This window comes from Oncorhynchus keta, unplaced genomic scaffold (assembly GCF_023373465.1).
Source record: "Oncorhynchus keta strain PuntledgeMale-10-30-2019 unplaced genomic scaffold, Oket_V2 Un_contig_4255_pilon_pilon, whole genome shotgun sequence".
In the NCBI taxonomy this organism is placed as follows: Eukaryota; Metazoa; Chordata; class Actinopteri; order Salmoniformes; family Salmonidae; genus Oncorhynchus; species Oncorhynchus keta.
In genome coordinates this window covers 179829-199156 of record NW_026287673.1, presented here as the reverse complement: position 1 = coordinate 199156, position 19328 = coordinate 179829, and the positions used below count along the sequence as shown (strand labels likewise).

The 19328-nt window shown below is 43.1% G+C and overlaps 2 protein-coding genes across 4 annotated transcripts in view; one reads left to right on the top strand and one right to left on the bottom strand.

Annotated features, from left to right (window-relative positions):
• The window catches only part of LOC127924540 (unconventional myosin-IXAb-like), a 41668-nt gene extending 24972 nt beyond the window's left edge, over window positions 1-16696 (bottom strand). Inside the window, exon 1 of the mRNA XM_052509236.1 lies at window positions 16393-16696. The gene's annotated coding sequence lies outside the window, so the exon portion shown is untranslated. The remainder of the gene's footprint in view (window positions 1-16392) is intronic.
• Window positions 16697-16821: 125 nt separating this feature from the next.
• Window positions 16822-19126, top strand: senp8 (SUMO peptidase family member, NEDD8 specific). Of its 3 annotated transcripts, none has more exons than XM_035762253.2 (2): window positions 16822-16969; window positions 17491-19126. In XM_035762253.2, exon 2 carries the CDS (start codon window positions 17535-17537, stop codon window positions 18171-18173), a length of 639 nt encoding a protein of 212 aa, XP_035618146.1. In that variant the 5' UTR covers window positions 16822-16969; window positions 17491-17534; the 3' UTR covers window positions 18174-19126. The 3 variants fall into 3 exon arrangements, with proteins under 3 accessions (XP_035618146.1, XP_035618149.1, XP_035618147.1); XM_035762256.2 differs by having other exon boundaries at window positions 16828-16964; XM_035762254.2 differs by having other exon boundaries at window positions 16828-16985.
• Window positions 19127-19328: the final 202 nt, after the last annotated feature.

The window sequence follows — 19328 nt, the reverse complement described above, 5'->3', positions numbered from 1 at the left end:
GTTGGAGAGAATGCGGCCTATTGAGGGCGGACCACTCTCATATCTTTTAGACTTGCCCCGCAATCGAAACTTACTGGGGAGAAATAAGATCTAACATTGGAAAACTAATGGGATTTGACATAGAACAAACATTCATTTCTTTGTACTTGGGTGAAATACCTGATAACTTACACAATAGAGAAAAGTACCTGTTGAAGGTCCTACTGGCAGCCAGTAAAAAGGCTATAACTAGGAAATGGCTTCAAAAAGACCCTCCCACCGTGTCACAATGGATAGACATTGTAGAAGAAATACACCACATGGAGCGTATGACCTCTGCTTTAAGAACTCAACAGGAGAGGTCAGGAATACTGGGAAAAATGGGTTTCGTACTTGGAAAAGGTCTAATTCAAAGATCAATCTAACTAATATGATGATGAAGGTATGAAGTGCACTGTAACTGCCAGATATTTTTTAAGTATAAAAATAAAACAAATTGGCCATTCTGTAATCTCCAGACAGTTGTGGATTTCTTTGCCAACACATTTTATAACAAATAAAGACATGGGGGAACTAGCTGGCATGAAATATATAGTCATCACACAGATTTGTTTAAAAACATTTCCTGGTAACGCCGCTCATCAATTCATACTGGAAAGAAGTTCAGTGTGTGTGTGGCAGGAAGCCCACAGCAACGGAATAAAGAACACCCTTGAGCTCATGTGTAGCTGGATTGTACACCTCTTTAGAAGTTTGCAAAGTCTAACCACTAGAAAGGTATCACCTCAAGCACAAATCTGTCTGGTGGCGAGTTACATGGCAAATGACTGTATGATGCCAAGCAGGGTCTGGGTCAAATCCATTTCAATTCAGAAAGTAAAACCTATTCCATTTCCCTTCAATGAGGAAAATGTACTCTAAAGAGAACTTCTGACATCAGGGGTGATGTCAGAGTATCCACTCCACCGGTGTTGAAAGCAAGCAGCTGGGGTTGGTCAGAGGGAGAAAAAGCAGCAGAGAGGGAGTGGAGAGGAGGGTGAAGAAGAAGACACAGGGAGGTTACTGTAGGAGGTATCAGTGACCTGGATTACACACACTCCATTACCCTATAAGAATGGTAGCCATTACGCCAAGGCCTGGTTCAGCTCAGCAGGTCCTGGCCTGGGGGCAAGGCAGCTTCAAGGCAAGAGGAGGAGGAGGAGCTGGGCACCAGCGGGTGGACTCCTCCAGACACAGTGGCTGGTAAATACACACGCTCACACCGAGTACGTTTATATGCACAGTAATAATTTGCTATTTAACTGATTATGGCAGTAGACAGATTACGCAATAGTCATGTAAACACCTTACTCTGCAATTAAAAACACATGGTTTTCTGAGAAATGCATCTTAGAAATAGTTCACATACAAACATTATATGTCCGAACTCAAACAAATATGCTTCCCAGAAATAACAGTCGCTGTGGTAGAACATTTATTTTGATTGGTGATTTTCTGCATTTATCAGAGTGCCATCAGGTAGCCTGATTTCAGATGGCTCCATGGAAACAGGATTATTATTAGGGAAATCGTTCTTAGAAAGCATGTACATCGCCTTGCAAAAGTATTCACCCCCCTTGGCATTTTTACTATTTTGTTCTATTACAACCTGTAATTTAAAAATGTTTTTTTTTTTTTTGGGGGGTTCATGTAATGGACATACACAAAATACACAAAATAATCCAAATTGGTGAAGGGAATAAAATAAAACAATTAGAAAAGTGGTGCGTGCATATATACTCACCCCCTTTGCTATGAAGCCCCTAATTAAGATATGGTACAACCAATTACCTTCATGAGGTCACAAAATTAGTTAAATAAAGTCCACCTGTGTGAAAGTGTCACACGATCTCAGCATATATATATATACACCTATTCTGAAAGGCCCCAGTGTCTGCAACACCACTAAGCAAGGTGCACCACCAAGCAAGCGGCACCATGAAGTCCAAGGAGCTCTCCAAACAGGTCAAGGACAAAGTTGTGGAGAAGTACAGATCAGGGTTGGGTTACAAAAAAATATCAGAAACTTTGAACATCCCACGGAGCACCGTTAAATCCATTATTAAAAAATGGAAAGAATATGGCATCACAACAAACCTGCCAAGAGAGGGCCGCCCACCAAAACTCACAGACCAGGCAAGGAGGGCATTAATCAGAGGCAACAAAAAGACCAAAGATATCTCTACTGTGGAGTTTTGCAGCTCCTTCAGGGTTTTGAGTATCTGTCCATAGGACCACTTTAAGCTGTACACGCCACAGAGCTGGGCTTTACAGAAGAGTGGCCAGAAAAAAAGCCACTGCTTAAAGAAAAAAATAAGCAAACACATTTGGTGTTCGCCAAAAGGCATATGGGAGACTCCCTAAACATATGGAAGAAGGTACTCTGGTTAGATGAGACTAAAACTGAGCTTTTTGGCCATCAAGGAAAACGCTATGTCTTGCGCAAACCCAACACCTCATAACCCTGAGAACAACATCCCCACAGTGAATCATGGTGGTGGCAGCATCATGCTGGCAGCATCATGCTGTGGGTATATTTTTCCATCGGCAGGGACTGAAACTGTTCAGAATTGAAGGAATGATGGATGGAGCTAAATACAGGGAAATTCTTGAGGAAAACCTGTTTCAGTCTTCAAGAGATTTGAGACTGGGACGGAGGTTCACCTTCCAGCAGGACAATGACCCTAAGCCTACTGCTAAAGCAACACTTGAGTGGTTTAAGGGGAAACATTTAAATGTATTGGAATTGCCTCGTATAAGCCCAAACCTCAATCCAATTGAGAATCTGTGGAATGACTTAAAGATTGCTGTACACCAGCAGAACCCATCCAACTTGAAGGAACTAGAGGAGTTTTGCCTTGAAGAATGGGCAAAACCCCCAGTGCCTAGATGTGCCAAGCTTATAGAGACATACCAAGAGACTTGCAGCTGTAATTACTGCAAAAGGTGGCTCTACAAAGTATTGACTTTGGGGGGTTGAATAGTTACACGCTGAAGTTCTGTTTTTTGGTCTCATTTCTTGTTTGTTTCACAAGAAAAAATATTTTGCATCTTCAAATTGGTAGGCATGTTGTATGAATCAAATGATACAAACCCCCCCCAAAAAATCAATTTTAATTCCAGGTTGTAAGGCAACAAGATATGAAAATATCCAAGGGGGGTGAATACTTTAGCAAGCCACTGTAAATGTTTTAATCAAACTATTATATTAAATCGGATTATCAAAAAAATTAATACAAATAAATCGCATCAACCGTTCTCACTAACACGCAAGCGCACACATTCAAATAAAATGTTGTTGATCTCATACACGTGATCAGCGGATGTAGCGAAATGCTTGTGCTTCAACCTCTGACAATGCAGTAATATATAACGAATTACACAACATATACACACATCTAGGTAGGAATGAATTAAGACTATATACATACAGACGAGCTGTCAAAGCACAACGGACTAAGATACAGTAGAATAGTATAGAATACTATATATACACATATGAGATGAGTAATGCAAGATATGATCAATGCAAGTTCGAGAGACAGAATGACTGAGCAAACACCAGAACTCATGTCCTGTTTCACAGCTGTCTGTTGAGGACTTCTGCTCCCATTACAGTGCCAGAGATACAACCTGCCTTGAATATTCAGTGCCAACAGATCTGAACTGATAAATGGTCTGTTTCCTGCTCGATGCCTCCATTAGTAGTTGGAATGATGTGGCCATGCAACCAACTGAACACAAACAGTCTTTAGACCTGCAGGGTATGAAGATCTGAATCAAACTAACCATCACAGTCAATTAACTGTGTTGATGTTGATCGAATTATCTGCGGGATGATTCCTTTCTGAGGCATTAATTACATAACCACACTGCAGTTGTCACTTGTGATGTCTTGATTCATAACTGTATCTCATGCTATGGACAAATTACAAAAGGACAATTTTGCTTAACGTTTAAAAAAGACAGTGTACCTTTACAGACAAACAAACATGCCGTAGCTGGGTGCTTTCAATGGGTATATGACTGGTGGTAGAGAACTTCATTGCCTGGCTCTTGCGGTCATATAATACGACCATTATTCTGCATTGTGAATTGACGTGGAATTGTATGATTTTTCTTATCGTAAAAAAGAAAGGCTACACATATCTAAAGTAAACGTTTAAAAACATCCTTTTTAAAATCAGTTTTCCATTAAAAACGATAAGAAAAAATCATAAAATTCGACGTCAAATTGTTAAATGCAGAATAATGGTCGTATTATATGATCGCAAGAGCCAAGCAATGAAGTTCTCTACCACCAGTCATATACCCATTGAAAGCACCCAGCTACGGCATGTTTGTTTGTCTGTCTGTAAAGGTACACGAAGGTTTTTTAAATGCGGACACGAAACCTTCTCTGGAGATAGTTTCGAAGCGCCACTGAACGGGTATTTTACTTGTCTGTAAAGGAATGCAGCTTCTGGGGCGTGACTACCGTCCATCACTAGGCAACCAGAACTGTCAATCAAATAATCTCATACTACCTGCGCGCAGCCTGCCTGTTTGTTAAATACTGTGATTTAAATCAAGACATTTTGTAGAAAGAAGACATCTTTTGCTAGGAAGCGACTCTTAAGATTTTGGAAAGGAGTAGACTGATTTAGTTTCCAATACTTCCAAGAACACTCGCATCTTTCATATAGAGCTAGCGAGGGACAAAGAGAGGAGAGGAGCACATTACAGGCAGGTCGGTTTTGTCTAGAAGGCATACACTTTGGTCAAATTTTTACTTTTTGTAGGATTAGGAACATTTCTGCAGCAAATTAGGAGAATTAACATAGCAGGTTCGGATCATTTGATAAAGGTTAGGAGGGGTTATATACTTTTTACACAAATTTGACAAAAGATGTATGTATCCCTTCTAGACATGACCAGGCACGTTGGCCACCAGGCAGACAGGAGTCAGAAGGCACTAGTCCTATCTATCAGCAATCTAATGCTGTATCCCATCGAGACATGACCAGGCACGTTGGCCATCAGGTAGACAGGAGTCAGAAGGCACTAGTCCTATCTATCAGCAATCTAATGCTGTATCCCATCTAGACATGACCAGGCAGGTTGGCCACCAGGCAGACAGGAGTCAGAAGGCACTAGTCCTATCTATCAGCAATCTAATGCTGTATCCCATCTAGACATGACCAGGCAGGTTGGCCACCAGGCAGACAGGAGTCAGAAGGCACTAGTCCTATCTATCAGCAATCTAATGCTGTATCCCTTCTAGACATGACCAGGCAGGTTGGCCACCAGGCAGACAGGAGTCAGAAGGCACTAGTCCTATCTATCAGCAATCTAATGCTGTATCCCATCTAGACATGACCAGGCAGGTTGGCCATCAGGCAGACAGGAGACACAGGCAGCTGTTTGGCCAGGACCAGGCACTAGGCAATTGCTGTATCCAGGCAGACAGGAGTCAGAAGGCACTAGTCCTATCTATCAGCAATCTAATGCTGTATCCCTTCTAGACATGACCAGGCAGGTTGGCCACCAGGCAGACAGGAGTCAGAAGGCACTAGTCCTATCTATCAGCAATCAATGCTGTATCCCTTCTAGACATGACCAGGCAGGTTGGCCACCAGGCAGACAGGAGTCAGAAGGCACTAGTCCTATCTATCAGCAATCTAATGCTGTATCCCTTCTAGACATGACCAGGCAGGTAGACCTAGGCAATCTAATGGTTCCCTTCTAGACATGACCAGCAATCTAATGCTGTAGACATGACCAGGCAGGTTGGCCACCAGGCAGACAGGAGTCAGAAGGCACTAGTCCTATCTATCAGCAATCTAATGCTGTATCCCTATCTAGACATGACCAGGCAGGTTGGCCACCAGGCAGACAGGAGTCAGAAGGCACTAGTCCTATCTATCAGCAATCTAATGCTGCATCCCTTCTAGACATGACCAGGCAGGTTGGCCACCAGGCAGACAGGAGTCAGAAGGCACTAGTCCTATCTATCAGCAATCTAATGCTGTATCCCTTCTAGACATGACCAGGCAGGTTGGCCACCAGGCAGACAGGAGTCAGAAGGCACTAGTCCTATCTATCAGCAATCTAATGCTGTATCCCTTCTAGACATGACCAGGCAGGTTGGCCACCAGGCAGACAGGAGTCAGAAGGCACTAGTCCTATCTATCAGCAATCTAATGCTGTATCCCTTCTAGACATGACCAGGCAGGCAGACAGGAGTCAGAAGGCACTGGCCACCAGGCAGACAGGAGTCAGAAGGCACTAGTCCTATCTATCAGCAATCTAATGCTGTATCCCTTCTAGACATGACCAGGCAGGTTGGCCACCAGGCAGACAGGAGTCAGAAGGCACTAGTCCTATCTATCAGCAATCTAATGCTGTATCCCTTCTAGACATGACCAGGCAGGTTGGCCACCAGGCAGACAGGAGTCAGAAGGCACTAGTCCTATCTATCAGCAATCTAATGCTGTATCCCTTCTAGACATGACCAGGCAGGTTGGCCACCAGGCAGACAGGAGTCAGAAGGCACTAGTCCTATCTATCAGCAATCTAATGCTGTATCCCTTCTAGACATGACCAGGCAGGTTGGCCACCAGGCAGACAGGAGTCAGAAGGCACTAGTCCTATCTATCAGCAATCTAATGCTGTATCCCTTCTTGCCCAGACATGACCAGGCAGGTTGGACCAGGCCAGGCAGACAGGAGTCAGAAGGCACTAGTCCTATCTATCAGCAATCTAATGCTGTATCCCTTCTAGACATGACCAGGCAGGTTGGCCACCAGGCAGACAGGAGTCAGAAGGCACTAGTCCTATCTATCAGCAATCTAATGCTGTATCCCTTCTAGACATGACCAGGCAGGTTGGCCACCAGGCAGACAGGAGTCAGAAGGCACTAGTCCTATCTATCAGCAATCTAATGCTGTATCCCTTCTAGACATGACCAGGCAGGTTGGCCACCAGGCAGACAGGAGTCAGAAGGCACTAGTCCTATCTATCAGCAATCTAATGCTGTATCCCTTCTAGACATGACCAGGCAGGTTGCCCACCAGGCAGACAGGAGTCAGAAGGCACTAGTCCTATCTATCAGCAATCTAATGCTGTATTTCGCAATGTCTTGCAACTTCAGTAAAGCAGGGCCTATCATCAATTAATAGGTTAGGATATTTTACAAGCAATAAACTGAACACACACTCGCATCATTAGCGAAGAGCAAGCGAGCCAGCAGCAGTGTTATTTTAATTTAGTGGGGAGAAAAAAACAAAATAACCGTTTTTCCCGTGAGGGACTTTTCTTACGTTCACACCCTTAATCCATATTGGAGGGCGTACAACTTTTAGTATAATACAAAAAACTTTAGACTGAAAGATACTCAAAGATACAACCCAGCCATATGAGGTCATGCTGTGCAAGGTAATCCTGAGTTCCATCGTAAACGTATCCGGTTCAAACCAACTGGAGTCGTTGGCAGTCCTATAGTACACACACACCATAACAGAATCCATAGCTGTGTTCGAATACCCATACTAACATACTGTATACTACATACTTAATGAATATATACACGTCTGTAAACGAACGGTATCCTTTCAGTTGAGCATACTAGCGCTTCGCCTGTCTACAGGAAGTTGATGCTGTTGCTATGCAACCTCTTGCTAGCATAAATTACTAGCTAGGCATCAAATTGTATTGGGAAATATTAGGAAGCGCAATGTCGGAGTGGCATTGACTAAAATACAGTAGAATAGAATACATTATATACATATGAAATCATTCGACTTTGGGTGTGTTTGTAAATTCAATCTGGAGTGCCAGCGTGCTCTCTGGGCGTTAGTCAATTCACATTATTGTCAATCTGTAAATTCAGAGCGTTTTGCTCTTCGATCGTACAGAGTGCACACTGGACACTGGCAGAAGAGTATGGTTGATCAGAGCGACAGTCAAGCGCCCAAGCTAACTGGCTAACTTGCTAGTTACTTCCAGACACAAATGAGAGAACACCTCACTGACCATTTGACTCGACCTGGCAGAGCTGGTTAGGTAGTTTTCACGTTATCCAGAGCTTTGGTGACTAACTGTGCTGCTGGAAACAATTTAATTACGATTACGATTTAATTGGGTCCACTCTAATGACTTTATGATGCATTTTCTACGAACTGAACATGAGCAAAGCACAAAATGCTTTTTATCATTCAAACAAACAATTCATTTGGTTTGTTTGCTGCACTGTTGCAACCGTCAACGACTCTAATACCAGCAACAGTTATCAGAGATTTGAAAGCACAACCTAAAAGCATGTTTTGGGATGACCATTGGTTTCCCATGTATAACAAAACGGTATTGCTTATGCATTGGCAGCCATGATGGCACTAATGCAATATTCATCATATACAGTACAATGGGCAGGCCATGACATTAACTGCAGGGCTGAATGTTAAGCACATCTGCTTAGCGCATTAGATACAAAATGACCTCTAACTATAGGTCAGCGTTCAGAGGGCTCTCACAGACTCTTCAACATGACGACGGGCCTGACTGATCGCTGTCAGTCTGCAGCCAGACGACGCTCTTTGAAATATGAGACGAATGGTGCAGTCGGAGCAGCAGTGGATGGTGGGACGCAGAAATCTGAAACAGTGGCCACATTGATCCATGCTTTGTTTGAGATGAACGTATGGAAAGAAACTTGAACTTTTGAGCTTCACAATTCTTGTGGCAGTCCTAGGTAATACAGAGGCCATGTCAAACATTACCTTTGTAATTTTACACAAATATGTTTTTTCCCCCCCAAAGCAAAGTATAGATTTAGTGTAAGAATCTGTCCATAAGTCACTATTATACTGAATCGAAGCTCAGCCAGTTTCACATTGATTAATTCAACTAGCATCTTGGCCAATTAGCCAGGAACTTGTTTCAGGAAGGGATCTAATACGTCTTCAAAAAGGGACTTATCATCCAATAGTGACAGCTCAGGTGTTTTTTTCTCTCTCTGAACAATAGCGTGCTGCCTTGAATAAGATGGTCACAGCAGTCCAGTGATCCTATTGGGAGTCTATTTTCCCAGATTTACATTGGCCCCACCTCCGGAAACACTTGGAGCGAATGTTAGCCTCCGTGCCTGTAACTTTCACAGCTCGCCTAGAGTTGTGTGACATGACCAGGGGAAGTATTTTCCGTGCTAAATGGGCACGCAGTGAGTGAACAAAGGAATGAGAGGTGGAAAAAGACCATGGAACACCAGACAAGGTCTGACTGGAAAGTTAGCATAAAACAGGCCTAACTTTTACTCCTACAGCCAGAATAAACTGACAATAAGACAATTTTGAGAAAGTTCTAAATAACCTTCAAATGTACATCTATTGTGATAGAATATCAAAGAGTGCTTGTTGTTTACACACCCGCCCCCAAAAGTCATCCTTCTATTCAAGAAAACAAGATCCAGCTGTAGGAAATGTTCATCTTTTTTTGTAACATTAGCCAGTAGCCTATTGCTGGCAGATGAAGGGTAATATCTCGGGCCCCCATACTCAATAGGCAGACCATGGTTCGAATCTGGAACCAGAACGGGGTCAATACAGACCAGGGGTCCCGACTAATAAAAAAATAGAACCAAATAAAAAAAGGTAAATGTTTTAACTCAGTCGGACCCCTTGTATAATATGAACACACATAAGACATTGCAAAATGTGTAGAATTGCAGGAAATAAGCTTTGAAAACTGCTAAATTCTCTCTTTGCCAACAAAAGGGGTGTGAACAGTTTGGGGTCACATGGGTTGCTCGGTTGGGGTTTGTTACTACGCCGATAAATGACAATATGCATTCGGGACCTTCGCCAATTATATAGTAAGGGAGGGGATGTTCATCGACGCAATTGTAAACTCTATAGGTTGGTATAATGTTTTTAGGATTTGGGCTTATTTCATAAAATAGTGGGAAACAACTTTGCCATCATCAAGTTGTCAAATTTACATTAGACAGATGGCAATGACATTAGCTTGCAAAGTTCATCAAAAATAGCTGGCAATGCTAACGTTAGCTAGCTCAAATCTGGAGGTCTCCCCTCAATCTTAGCTACCTAGTTAAAGTAATACTGCATCTAAAGTCAATCTGGTGACATCAAAATAATAAAAAAGGTGTTCCTAATAATGATTTGCCTTCTTAAGAAATGTAATTGTGTTTTCAAGCCACAGTAATGCACTTTAGAACAAATATTCATCAGCACCCAATAAGGATGTATTGAGCAGAACGCTCAGTTGGGCATCGGTCCTAAAAACAAACATTCCAAAACATATTGTCACGCAACATGCAACCAATTAATTCAATTACTAGAGGGACTATGTCATAAACCCTTAAAGTTCCATAATGGAGTGAAAATGGCCAGATAAAGCTGATTTGAAAGAAAATAAAACAGGTCTGATTATATAAAGTGATCTATAACAGCTGTAGATGTAAAATATCAATCAAATGTATTTATTTATTTATTTATAAAGCCCTTCTTACTTTATAAATATGATGTCACAAAGTGCTGTACAGAAACCCAGCCTAAAACCTCAAACAGCAAGCAATGCAGGTGTAGAAGCCCGGGAATGACGTGACTCCCGACACATTTGGGGATATCATGATTTCATTTATTTGACATTCAGAGGCTGAGCTACAACCTTCTATAGCAGAGGAGACAAAACATACACTTTGCTTGGGAAGTAATCTAATTATTTCACTACCATTTGATTAAGCTATTCACTTTCTGTACAATAGAAGATGTTTAACCTCAGACAGCTTTTAGCGAAACACTTGACCTTCTCTCATTGGGATTAGCCACGGAAGAATAGCCAGAAGTTAAATGTAACATTTTTGGAGAAATATGATAAGATGAACACATATCTCGGTGTCCATTTAATTATTTTACCCCTTTTTCCTCCCCAATTTTGTGATATCCAATTGGTAGTTACAGTCTTGTCCCATCGCTGCAACTCCCGTACGGACTCGGGAGAGGCAAATTTCAAGAGCCGTGCACCCTCCGAAACACCAACCCAGCCAAGCTGCTTCTTGACACAATGCCCCCTTAACCCGTAAGCCAGCCGCACCAACATGTCGGAGGAAACACTGTACACCTGGCGACCGTGTCAGCGTGCATTGCGCCCACCACAGGAGTCACTAGTGTGCGATGGGACAAGAACATCCCTGCCGGCCAAACCCTCCTCTAACCCGGAGGACACTAGGCCAATTGTGCACGGCCTCAGTCTCCCAGCCACAGCCGTCTACGAAAGAGCCTGGACTCAAACCAGGATCTCTCGTGCGATGCAGTGGCTTAGACCACTACGCCACTCGGGAGGCCCTTCGGTGTCCATTCTTATCCTATAATTTTGGTAATTTGTGTGGTATTAAAAAAAATATTCTGCTAATGTTTAAAATTATGTAGAGTTTAATGAAATGTTTATAAAAGGCAATATTTTCTTGGGTCTGTAAATATGATGATAGATTCATGCAATGCTTTTACTATAAAGGAGAACTTTCCACTCCTACTCTTGTCCATGGTGGTCTGTGAACCCACAACCTTCTGGCCTGCAGCCCTGTGCAGTGTGCGTTATCAAAATTCCTGCATTGCCATGTAAGGCTTACAGGACAAAGAACAGTTTCTAAAACTGCATATCCAAAGCTCTGGTATGTCCAAGAAGTGAGGTTAAACGGTAATTCCATCTTGGCCTAATAATTTAGTTGACGTAACCATTTAAGCTAAATAAAATCTATCGCTTAAATTATGAAATACCTTAGACCTCATTTGCTAAGAGTGATGAAGCAGTAGGTAAAATTAACTCAAGGGATTTCTTCCAGAAGCAACTTTCGCTACATACCCTTCAAGTTTCCTGTGATTGTTCTAGCATATTAACTAAATCTCAACAGGGGTTTCTCAATAGAGATGAATTAAACAAAGATTTGGCCCCGTCCTCTCTCCACAAGAGACACTCCTTTTTAGAGGAGAACTACTGTAGGAGCGAACTCCGTACTTTTAAAGGGACACTAATAACCAAATAATGAGTAGGCTAGTGACCAAGGCTAGTAAACAAGTAGGCTAGTGACCAAGTAGGCTAGTGACCAAGTAGGCTAGTGACCAAGTAGGCTAGTAGCCAAATCATAGGCCTGACCTGCATTTAAACTCAATTTGGTGAAAACAGAAAACACAGCCGGTAATGTTAGGAAAAGAAAAACAATTCCTTGTTTTCGATCACTCTTGATAAGCGGAATACCTATGTGAGAATGATGTTCATTGACTACAGCTCAGCGTTCAACACCATTGTCTCCTCCAAGCTCGTAACCAAGCGTATGACTTTGGGTATGAACACCTCCCTCTGCAACTGGATCCTGGACTTCCTGATAGTACGACCACGGGTACATCACCTCAGCCACGCTGACCCTTAACACAGGGGCCCCACAGGGGTGTGTGCTTAGTCCCCTCCTGTACTCCCTGTTCACCCACAACTGTGTGGCCATGCACAACTCCAACATAATTTTCAAGTTTGCTGATGACACAGTGGTGGTAGGCCTGATCACCGGCGACGATGAGTCAGCCTACAGGGAGGTCAGTAACCTGGCAGTGTGGTGCCGGAGCAACAACCTATCCCTCAACATCGGCAAAACCAAGGAGCTGATCGTGGACGACAGGAAACGGGGGGGCAGCAGGTAGACCGCTTCAAGTTCCTCTGTGTCCAAATAACTAAATACTTCAAATAGTCCAAACACACACACAGTCATGAAGGCGCAACGGTGCCTCTAAACCCCTCATGGGGTTGAACAAGTTTTGCATGGGCCCTAAAATCCTCTGGCTTCATCACTGCCTGTTATGGCAATAGCACCACCCTCGATTGCATGGCGCTACGGAGGGTTGTGCGGACAGCCTAGTATATCACTGGGGACGAGCTCCCTGCCATCCAGGACCTCTACAGCTGGCGGTGTGAAAAGAACGCCTGGAAAAATCAAAGACTCCAACCACTCAAGCCATAGACTATTTTCTCTGGTGCCGCACGGCAAGAAGTACCGGTGTATCAAGTCTGACACCAACAGGCTCTTGAACAGCTTCTATCCCCAAGCAATACGACTGATAAATAGCTAACAAAATAGCTACACAGACCGAGTTGACCTTTTATTTCAATCTTTGCACTGTCTCTATGCACACTCACAGGGCCCTACACACTCACACTCCATAATTTGGTCACTCACACATAATATGCACATACATTTATACTGAATCTACACAGCCGCTCACATACAAGCTGCTGCTACTCTGTTTATCTTATATCCTGTTGCCTAGTCTCCTTACCCCTGTACATATCTACCTCCATTACTCCAATATCCCTGCACATGTAAATATGGTATTGGAACTTACTTATTAAAAATGTCCTATATTTAGTATGCTTACTTACTTAATTGTGTATTTTATATTTCTTATGGGGGTTTTTCTAGTAATACATTGTTATTAATCATTGCATTGTTAGGTTTTGAGTTTGCAAGAAAGGCATTTCATTGTACTTGTGACATTAAAAGTAGAAAGTCTCATTCTGACCAGTCTGAGCACCATGAGGAGTTAACGAGGGGAAAGCCATGGGGGAAGCCAAGCCTTTGAGGTTCCATAGCCTCCTTCTGTAATGGCCACAGAGAATGGGGAGCTTTGTTCAGGGGCAACAGGCATGTTCCACGTTAATGACTTCACTTCATGTGCGTGCCAATCACTTACGCCATACAATCCGGCCATGCGGCCGCACAACACTTTTCATGTGCGGCTGACCAAGTGACTCAGCACGTGACCGACCACCCCACCCCACAGAAGCATGTGGCAATGAGGTCACTCATGTTGGGTTTTAGAATCATCAAAGGCATTGTGTAGGCCTATATGGGAAAGCATAGCATGGTCAGAGGAGCAGTTTGTTGCCTCGGTCCACCAGTGAACAAAACAATCAGGATAGAACTGACACAGTCTACAGTCTACATGTTGGCTAGTCTCTGTGGTTGGGGAGCGATAGCTTTAGGGTGATGCAATAGTTGTAGATTTCTGCAATGGTCTTTTCCATCATGGAGGCTAGCCATCAACACTTTGGAAGAGCTCTGCTACTGCTCTGCTACTGCTGTGAAAGCAGCACCCCACAGCTCAGACTTTGGAGCGTCTACAGAGTAGTGTACAATGACTAAATAATGTGCAGCCAAATGGCCATTCACATTGAATTCACTGGTCCACCTCAAAGATAATCGGTTTCTAAAGTATACCACAGCATACCCCACCTAAGAACATAAATGAACAATTTCCAGAGCCCCAGTGTACTGCATCTGCACTGCTTCTACTGCATCTGCACTGCTTCCACTGCACCTGCACTGCTTCTACTGCACCTGCACTGCTTCTACTGCATCTGCTGCACCTGCACTGCTTCTACTGCACCTGCACTGCTTCTACTGCACCTGCACTGCTTCTACTGCACCTGCACTGCTTCTACTGCACCTGCACTGCTTCTTCTGCACCTGCACTGCTTCCTCTGCATCAGCACTGCTTCCACTGCATCAGCACTGCTTCCACTGCATCAGCACTGCTTCCACTGCATCAGCACTGCTTCCACTGCATCAGCACTGCTTCCACTGCATCAGCACTGCTTCTACTGCATCAGCACTGCTTCTACTGCATCAGCACTGCTTCTACTGCATCAGCACTGCTTCTACTGCATCAGGTGTTAGATCTCTGGCTACAACAGCTGCTGTAGCTACTCTGCTGCACTAACTATCACTCCCACTTTTGAACCTCTCTAGGCTCATATCAGCACAATGTGTTTTTTTCTCAAGCCTTCATCTCTGATGGCTTGCTTTCCATATTATCCAGTAGGCCTTTAGTTCAACAAGATGAACCCATTCATCACAATGTATCCAGTTGTGATCAGAAATATCCTGTAGCCAGGTCCTGACCCAGGCTATTACACGTTTCAGGTATACAAGCTCCAGCCATGGACACTCCCCAGAACATCATATCATGACTATTCATTGGATGATAACCATAGAGTTAACTCTGTGATGCTATCCCAGCATGCAGCTGTGTCTTCTCAGTCCTTCTCAGTCCCAATGCATTCCTCCAGACCCACTCTGATCACCTGTGCAGAGGATGGGCCAAAGTAACAAACTTTATGGAGAATATAGTTGTAGTACCTGGGAGTTTTATTAGACATATGTACGAGATACACATGGTATACACAGTCCAACGAAGTGGTTACTTGCAGGCTCGACAATGCAACAATAAGAAATAAAAGTTAGTTTCTAAACATTCATTATATTTTAGTAATTTCAAAATGTCTTGTTGTTGCTCAGCATTGAGTAATCGCTTCCCATCATACCCATAGACTCCAGAGGCTAAACAATATCCAAGCTACAGAAGACATGTATAGAATACAGGCTATAGCCTCTACACTGGCATTACAAACAATAACATTCTACAAAGATCATATAAACATTCTCAATCAACTCAGTATGAGGATAGGTGAGCTTGAGGGATAAGTAGTGGATAAGGCTATGGAACAAATGTTATGGGCTAAGGAGTGCTGCTCTGGGCAGGCCCCATGATTCAGCAGCTTATACACCCCTTTAGACCTCCTCTACAATTCCACTGCTTTGCAGTCTGTACTGCACCCACTGCATTAGAAGCTATTCTGGCTGACCTCCGCTAAATAATACATGCAAACATTTCCCCGCCCCAGACAGAGACAGACAACACACCTCTGCTATTGCTCTCAATTGTTGTTCGATTACTTTGTGTCAAAAGAGGGTGGTCTGAGATCACTTGAAGTTGGCGGGACATTGTAACCTTCCTATTTTGCTTGATACATTTGATGGGATACAATGCATCTGCATGGACGTTGACAGATATTGTCTTGATTTGACTTGAATTTAATTTGGTTTAAAAACTATAGTGCGTAGGTTCTAAACTTTCGGTTCCCTTGATATAAACTACAACATCAGTTATCTAACAGCTCATGACAATAACTTACTACTCGAAAGCAATAGACTTCTGTAATAATGGGTGTCCCACTACTGACAAAGTAAAAATAACTCATTTTGGTTGCAAAGATGTGGTTTCTTTAATACACGCACAATCTCAAAGTGGTCAAGCTTTAATCCAGTCAATAAATTAACACAGCGTTTCAAGTAATGGTAACTACACGCAATAAACTCCCTGTGGCTCAGTGGAAAGGGTATTTCACCGCGCGATGAATGGAATTCCAAAAATCATATCGTCAATAGCAAAACCTTGCCTATTGGTACCATACCCCAGTGATTGATACATACATATATATATTTATACACACATGAAAAGCCTCGTTTGGGACAGTAACAACACTTCTTACCTTACTACATCAATGAACGTTAATCCAAATCTGTTGTGCGCGGAAGCCTTCTCGTTTGGGACAGGGGATTTAGCACACAAATGCAACTCTCAAATCTGATTTTTAATTCCCTGGGTTTCCTTAAACAACTGCGCCTTCGTTCTTCTCTCCAAATAACTTCCCACGAAAATGATTCAAAATTCAGATCAGTCCCGAACAGTGACGCATATTTGTCCTATTTTCTTCTCTTCTTAAAATGTATTAAAAGCAGCCCTTCCTATCCCCGGTGACGTTCGATGAAACCTCTGCTGCCTTTCCCCTTGCTAAACAGTGCGCGCTCACGCTACTTGATAGGCGGGGTGAAATAATCAGGGAGGGAGGGTTTCCCAGAGAGGTTCGAGGGGATTGGATGTACCCGACTCATTCAGCGAATCACCCGCATGGACAGAGCGAGTCTCGGAAAGCCCACTTGCCCCGCAGTACTGTCGCAAAATGTTTACAGTAGTGGAGCAGTTTGTACTCGTTTACGTTTCTTACTGCAACGAGGAAGGAAGGTTGCATTTTTTGATGGACGTGTTTAGTGAATGTGTCTGGTAAGGTATGTGAAATAAAATGTAAGTTTGTTTATTAATTTCGTACATCGTAAAACCCACTGTGCATGCCGAACCCATTGGCCTGGGAGTCAACACTAGCTAGCATAGCAAAACGCAATGCAGCGCCAGCAACCCTGCCAACTTTGACCAAAATAAAAATGTTTTAGCTATGACTAGCTAACTTAGTGTGTTGTTAGATAGGCTTTATAGCTATAGTACTAATTGTGAGATTGAAGATTATATCCATTAGAAGTTGTATTTATTTATTCATAGCTAATCAGCCTGCCAACATTGCTACGGTTAGGTTAGCTATCTATTAGGTTAGAGATCTGGAAAGTACTTTCAGCACCTAGGCTATAGCTAACTAGTAGAAAACCTCCTTTTTGTGGCTCATACACCCAACTAATGAATTAGCTAGCGCTCATTCCTGAAAAATCTGACAAGATGACAGTTTGTGATTGTGTAGAGTAGTGTTGCTTCATCTTTCACTTAATCTCCCCAAAACCGGTTCCTCCATGTTTTCCAGACTGACCCTGTCTACCTGTCCGCCCCCACCCTGCCTTGGAGAGAATGGATCCCGTTGTGTTGAGCTACCAGGACAGCCTCCTGCGGCGCTCTGATGTGGCCTTACTGGAGGGCCCTCACTGGCTCAACGACCAGGTCATCGGCTTTGCCTTCGAGTACTTTGCTGCTGAGCTCTTCAAGGGCCTTGGCGAAGCGGCCATCTTCATCAGCCCCGAGGTCACCCAGTTCATCAAGTGTGCTGCCTGCCCGGAGGAACTAGCCCTGTTTCTGGAGCCGCTGGGGCTAGCTTCCCGGCGCTGGGTCTTCCTGGCTGTGAACGACAACTCCATCCAGACTGCCGGCGGCTCTCACTGGAGCCTGCTGCTGTTCTTGCGCGACGGCGGCCATTTTGCCCACTACGACTCGCAGAGTGGTGGCAACTCGCTTCACGCCCGGCGGATCGCCACAAAGCTGGAGCCCTTACTGGGGTCGGGGAAGAAAGTGCCCTTTGTGGAGGAGCCCTGTCCTTTGCAGCAGAACAGCTATGACTGCGGCATGTATGTGATCTGTAACGCAGAGGCCTTGTGTGAGAGGGCCAGAGTGGAGGGCTCGCCTCGCCTCCCTGTCCAGACCATCACCCCGGCCTACATCACACAGAAGAGGCTAGAGTGGTGCAGACTGATCCAGAGACTGGACAGAGATTGACCTGGGGAGCTATGTTCTCCTCCTCAGCACTAAGCGTGTCCTCAATGTACTCAGAAGAGGAGAGCCTTCGGGAGTTAAGGTCAATGAAGGAATGCACAGGATCTACATTCACAATCACAACGATATTGCCTTTGAAAGTAAAAGATTGAAGCCTTGTTCCAATATTTCAGGCTTCATACAACAAATGCTGTCATATTTACTCCTTATAAAGCCAGAACAACACATGTAAAAACTGCACCTGCATGCCTATATAATATGTCTAATTTATTATCTATTTATCATATTCAGCACAAGGAGCGGGTTACAAATCAAAGTTTATTTGTCGCATGACGGAATACAACAGGCGTAAACTATCCAGCTAAATGTTTCCTCAGAGTTCAATATCAGAGGTAGGAAATAAAAAGTCCAGAATAGGATCTTACAAAAAGCACATGAACAACACTAGGTCAGGTATAAAATAATAATAAACACAGGAGAAATGGACATCTTGAAAAGAACGACACGTTTTCTCTTCACTGTATTTCATTTGATCTTGTAAGAACATTTTTAAGTTGTTTACAATGATTTTTGCTCAGGTTTGCTGTAAATAAATTAGAATTGATATGAAGAATATATCTTAGAATGTTAAATATACAGTAACCTCACAAGGAAGAAATGTTTGGATGCAATTCTACCTGTTGATCGTGGTCAAATGATGGTTGTGTGGCGGCACCGGTTCCATGATCCTCTCCGTTTACTAAACCTGCAAATAAAACCTAGTCCTCATCTTAGTAAACCATTAACATTTACACAGTATCTCCATGATACACTTCCAATAAACCAAACAAGGAACATGAAAGTGCCATATCTTATATATGAGATTATATGCATATAATGAGAGAAATTAATTTCATGTTGAAATTGTTACAGTATTTTGGATGATAATAAAGGAATGAATCTGATATCAATAAGCAGCCCAATTTGGTTCCACTTTGTGTCAGTAGCATGCAAGCAAATACATGATTCAAAATCAACAAGACTATGAATAATGAATTGAAGTACTAATGTAGTAATGACATATCAATTATTTATTTATTCATTACTGGCTGAGGCAATGATGAACACCTGAAGAATAGAAAACCCATTCGATCCTGGGATGAATCACAAGGTCCCGGT